The sequence below is a fragment of the Musa acuminata genome, chromosome BXJ3-4, assembly GCF_036884655.1.
Source record: "Musa acuminata AAA Group cultivar baxijiao chromosome BXJ3-4, Cavendish_Baxijiao_AAA, whole genome shotgun sequence".
NCBI lineage: Eukaryota > Viridiplantae > Streptophyta > Magnoliopsida > Zingiberales > Musaceae > Musa > Musa acuminata.
The window spans coordinates 47,333,412-47,339,411 of NC_088352.1; the positions used below are offsets into that span (position 1 = coordinate 47,333,412).

The 6,000-nt window shown below is 42.2% G+C and overlaps 1 protein-coding gene across 2 annotated transcripts; it reads right to left on the reverse strand.

Moving 5' to 3' along the window:
- Positions 1–513: 513 nt before the first annotated feature.
- LOC135635984 (B3 domain-containing protein Os02g0683500-like) lies at positions 514–5,141 on the reverse strand. 2 transcript variants are annotated; one of them, XM_065147473.1, is made up of 3 exons: positions 5,018–5,141; positions 3,874–4,907; positions 514–3,604 (listed from the first exon to the last, which is right to left on the reverse strand). In XM_065147473.1, exon 2 carries the CDS (start codon positions 4,905–4,907, stop codon positions 3,954–3,956), a length of 954 nt encoding a protein of 317 aa, XP_065003545.1. In that variant the 5' UTR covers positions 5,018–5,141; the 3' UTR covers positions 514–3,604; positions 3,874–3,953. The 2 variants fall into 2 exon arrangements, with proteins under 2 accessions (XP_065003545.1, XP_065003544.1); XM_065147472.1 differs by having other exon boundaries at positions 514–3,621; positions 3,874–5,125.
- Between the last annotated feature and the right edge of the window lie 859 nt (positions 5,142–6,000).

Below are 6,000 nucleotides of genomic sequence, written 5' to 3' on the forward strand. Positions count from 1 at the left end.
CGACGTGGACTCACCCGGCTGGGATGTTCCGTGGCTCCTCGGATCATGTGGAGCCCCAACACGCAAAGTTGGGCTCCACGTGATGCTTCCCCAACCAGTGGAAAGGTGACCGAGGCGGGTAGTCAGCAAACGGAAATAAAAGGACTCGTCGTTGACGCGCCCGCTGTGGATCAATCATGGCCGTTGGATTCTACAATTCGCCATTTTTGATGCAGGACCCCTTGTCACAGTCCAACAACAGCATGATGTAATTAGACGTGTTTCATTAATCAGGAGATAATAATTACTTATCGAAGCCAAAGTACGTCTTCAAAGACTAATTCGCGGATAATTTCTCTTCCCGCATGGCTTCTCTTTGCTGTGTTAATTTCAACCATAGAGTTGCTAGAATGATACGGGAAGGAGGAAGAAGAAGAAAGTCCTTCGATGCTTCTTTTCCTTTTTGACTGCATCACAAGAATATATAGACATCGACACTCATTGCCGAAGGCACTTGGAGAAGTGTCTGAATCTGTGTTGATGGAACTTTCTATCTTTCTTTCTTCGTATGTGGACAAAAATAGAAACAAGCCGCTTGAAAAGATGACCAACTGTTCATCTACAATCTCATGAACTAGGCTTCAGATCAAGGCTCGTTCTGTTTTTGCTCATGCACTCAACTCAAACAACACTGGAAGTTCCCTCTCAATCTTGCAGTATCACTGTGTACATGTCACTGCTTTTGTTCTCGTCCATATCACCAAGTATCTTCTTCTTCTTCTTCTTCTTAGTTTTCATTCGCAAGTTTCCACAGCCGTACTAGAAACTGAGAAAGATGCATTATTGAAAGCTTTGTCCAGCTGAGGCAGTGGAATAAAGCACGCCATGGAGAAGTGTGCTTCCACTGCATGCTAAAGAAAGGCAATTACGTACAACGCGGTCCCTTGCAAGCCTCGAGTCCTTCAGTGGACCAGCACACGACTCCCAACCTTTGCATGCCCTCTTTGCATCCTTCTCTTTACCGTCTTTATGTCTTAGAGATAAAACATAAAACCCACATCTCTCTCTCTCTCTCTCTCTCTCTCACACACACACACACACACACACACAGCAAAATTGATATATGAGCATGTACAGAAAAGGTATCTGCATGAGATGAGTGGGAGAAAGCTCAGAAAGTAGCCTCATCACATGCTAAGTTTGGAGATTCTTAGTCCAAAAGTCCCCACCATTGCAGAGAAAGAAAGGTCATCTCTATAGGATGGGGATGGTGGTGGACCTGGTGGAGAAGGAGGAGGTGGTGGTGGAATTGATCAGCTAAAGGAAGAACTAGAGAAAATAGAGGCCGAAGACCTCATGTACAGTAACCTTCCACCAAGCTTTATCATTTGGTCCATGATGGAAGATGGGGACAGACTGATCTTTTCTCTCATTGGAAGCTACTTCCATTCTGATCCAAGGCCAGCTGTGCACATATCCAGTGCACATGTAGGAAGAAACTTGATCTCAGGGACGAAATTATATGATTCTAAAGCAATACAAGGTATGTTGTTCTAATAAGACAGCATTCTGAAATGTAAAGGAAAAGAAAAAGAACATCAGTTCAGATTGTAATTTCCAAGGGATCACATTATCTATACCACATAAAGCTTCCTAAAGATGCAAGTTTCTATCATCTTCACTTAATATTGGCCTTTCGTTTCCCTCTTTCTTTCACAAATACTGTCGAGTTCATTATATGATCATGATCAAATATACATCTTTGAGCATGCAGAAGAGAACTTACTATGATCTCTTGAGCTTTTGACGAACAGTGTGATCCTATGCACCGGTCGATGAAGTTTACCCAGAACAGAAAGTTAAATGCAGAATCATAAACAATAAAAGAAGCCATAACAATGATAAAGTATCGTCAAAAAGATTCATTTGTTAGACTAATGCATAAGTTGTTGAACTTAATTATTTCCACATATGCATTTGTTACCTCAAAAGCAACCAATCATGCCAAAAACAATCTTTCATGAGGTCTATATCATCATCAAGACACATAATACATTAACATATTTGTGCTCAATTCATGCCCACATATTGATATTTTGGCTCAAAGAAAGATCTTAGTCTCTAATATCAGTTCACTTGGAGTCCAGAACTCCCCATGTAGATTGTTTTATGCTATTAATAATCAAATGTACAACATGATTTGAATGTATACATGCACATTTACAAAGATGCTTCTAAATAAGTAAGAGCATCTAGCTCAGTAGAATTCAAACTTCATTTTGAGTGCAATGCTCAAGCTTTCCCAGTCTCTAAGATCAGATGGAATATTGACATTGTTGGAGGAAATAGTATCTGAATAGTTTAGTAAATTTAGTACATGTAACTTCTCTGTCAGCCCTATAAGACCAAATTAATCTATTTCTTTGGACATAATCTCATGTTAGCAGCCCACATGGACATAATCTTATTTTAAGCAGCCTTGAAATAAGCACCACATGAATTCACTCTTTCCAAGTGAAACAACAAGAAAAGATTGCAACTTCTTGTTCAATACAATCAGCTTATTACCACACAATGGATATGAACAAATCCAAAGAAATCAAACATAGTTTCTCTACATCATCAAGGGATATATGTTACTTCAATAAACAAATGGATGAGGTTAATCAATGCAAGGATTGACTGGTTGAACTATACTATTATGAGGCACAATTGATTGAATCTGAAAAGAAACTGAAAGAGTTCTAAAGAGGAAAAAAGAAAGAGAAAAAAGACTGGTTGAACTCCAAAGCACAATTTGTTTGTTTCAAGAAGTAAAGTGAAGCAATGAGCAGGAACCAAAGAGAAGTAACCATGCTTTAATGGCAGTATCAGTACTTCTAATGCACATGTATCTGCTCAAGAGTTGACTTAATTTAGCTTCTGGTGGCACAGGTTTTTTGGTGGAAGTGAGGATTCACAAGGTACATATGCAACAGGAATTTAGAAACTACATAAACTTTCTGCAATTTATTGTGTTCTTGATTATAGGCAAATTTATGAACTGAAAAAAAATGTCAGAACAATTTCTTCCAGAACTAAGTGATAGAGACAAAACCAAGCAGTGGCATGATCACAAAGAGCAGAAGTATGAATACATCTAATGCTTAGGAGAAAGTTCGATGCAAAGACTGCTTTCTTTTTTTTTCAGGATTATTGTCTTGTCTTCCTCTAATTTGTTGATTTTATGTTTGGTTAGTGAACCTTTAATTGAGCAATATATCCTTCAGATGACATGATTATGAAGATCCCACAAAGTGCATGCTACCAGCTTCTACATCTTGCTATGTATAATTGAAACGAATTGGTGTTGCAGCAGAAGCAAAGCATGTCTTGCATCTGATGATCTTAATGAACTACATAAACATACAGTACTTGTCTTCTCATCCCCCACCACCTCATGCAGTGCACTTTAGATTTGGCTTTCCTTGAAAGATGCAGAAAATTCACAGATGGCAGGCAAACAAGAAATAGGAATGGATAAAGCCGGCTTTAGATCTGACCTGGATGAATCGATGACTGCATGCTCTCCATTTTAGGGCATCTCAACTGCTGATAGAAGATGAAGCTGGAAATCAAACTTGGCCTGGAAAATATGAGCATCTGAGTTCACCATGATATATACAGCATAGATTAGTCAAGACAAAATATTCAAGGGGAAATTAAAGAAAAGAAACAAATAGTCAGACAAATTCTGATACTGCACTTTTTAATACATGTAGGGATTATAGGAAGGAGATATCTGTACCGTGCAATCATCAGTTACAATCATAAGAAAAGAACATAATGAGTATATAAAATGATTTAGAGACATCATTTTATTATTTTCCGACCCCCGCTATCAAAGAATCTTACATCCAGTTCAGTGTGCGTCCCAATTGCTGAGAAGGATGATGGTCAAGATGTCCTCTCTTCCTCTGCGATCGTATCCTTCTTCATAGATATAAGTTTAGTGGTGTATTCTTCCCCTTGCAGATCGAAGACGACGATGAGTCTGGCGGTGTGTCACCGCTCGCATGCGGCGGTTTGAGGAGCGGAAACGCAGTCCTGGGATCCAACTGCGGCAGAGACACAGAGAGAGTATCGCTGTGGTGATGACTGGCTTCGTCTCTGGATTCAGGACAATTCAGGTTCACTCCGAAGAGCCTAACACGCTTGACGGCAGCCTGGTGGCGCACGAGGGGCACTGACCTGAGAAGCATCGGCACCCGGCCGCTGCCTACTTGCCGCACTTCCATCTGAGGTGGACTCGCGGCTGGCCATCCGTAGGACATAAGCTGGCCGCCGCTAGTACCCAAGCTCGCGACCGGTAAGGCGAAGAGCCGCGTATATGATAGCTCAGGAAGTGGAATCAAGGGTGGGTCTCGACTTGGAGGTCGCCGCTGACTGTCGATGTAAAGGCGGTGGCGCCCGGCCTCGCCGACGCCGCGGCAGAAGGAGACGGTGTCCCCGGCGTCGAGGCCCTTCTCCTTGACGAAGCGGCTCCATCCCCTAGTAATGACGTAGCTCTGGCTGCTGTTCCAGTAGGAGTAGCGGAAGTGCCACGGCTTCCCCGTCCTGTCCTCGAAGCACAGCAGCCGCCCCCTCTCGTCGGCCAACGTGTCCAGCGGGAAGTACCTCTCCGCGTGCTGCTTGGGGATTACCAGCCGGTTCAGCTTGCCGACGTCGCTCGGCGTCACGACCTTGTCGAACATGTGCTCCTTCTCCACGAAAGATCCAACGGCGCCGCTGCCGCCACCCGATGAAACATCATGCCACCAAAAGCCAGTCGACGATGACGACGGAGAAGGGCAGGAAGTCACAAAAAGAGGGTGTTCGGGGACCTCGAGCTGCTCTTGTTCCTGTTCACTCATGCGAAGCTTATCCGATCTCCCAAGCTTGAATTCCATCTGATGGATGGAAGTCTCAGAAACTGTTAGTTCGTAGTTTTATCTTCTGTTTCTGATACGCATGGACGGCCTCAAGCGGAGGAATCAATGACAAAGAATTAATTGGGTACCTTTAGCTTCGGTCGCAGAGAAGAAGAAGAAGAAGAAGAGCTGCAGATGAGGACAGGATTGATGAAGAAGCGCAACTCTGATAGCTACTTGAGAGAAATGAAAGGGGAGATGTAAGTGGCAGGTCTATAAAGGAATAGAGGGGGTCGAGGGGGAGGGACCATATGAGTCATCTGGTTGAGGTCATGTGAGCTTGTCCTTTTCATCATATGGGGGATTTATACATGTAAAAATCTCTGAGACTGGCTCCCATACAGCCAGTTGCAGAATTATTTACCCTGAACCCGATCTGCCATTGTGATTCAGAAGGAGGAGAAGAAGAAGATGATGATGAAGAGAGAGAGAAATAAAGATTTTGTCCATTTAGAAATGTTTTACTTTCATGGCATTCAAGAAGTCACTTGTCATGGTTAGATACTGTAGAGCTATCTGGTCCTCTGGGTGTGCCATATTTTGCAGTAGTAGATCACCATTTGATGATGGGATGGTGTAACAATAGCCACACCAGATAAACTCATTCAACAACTATTTCAAACATAAGAATATATACTCCAGGAGTTCCCTACCAATTTGATCAGTGTCTTGGCATAATCTTGAGCATTCATGAAGACTCATGTAAGAATACACTAATAGACTAGGGTTGTCAGCCTCATCATGCTCATATGTCATTTATGTTCATGACACATGACATCCATTCAGCAAAAGTTGGAACACCTCAGGTGAATTGAGTCCATCATCTTCACAAGATATCCAATCACACTTCAAAAAAATACTGAGACTTTGTGACTGAGAGTCTTCAGACATTGTGCTATATTTTATGTTCATCAGTGGATGTTTCTTTGCAGAAGCTCATTCTATCTTACATGTCAATCTCAATGCAGTGATTAAGTCGAATTTTCGATGTGTAATTAGGATTGGAGTCATAAAAATCGATTTTGCTTACATGTCTATCTTCACTTCCTCTCTTTTGAGTTGCACAAGAATT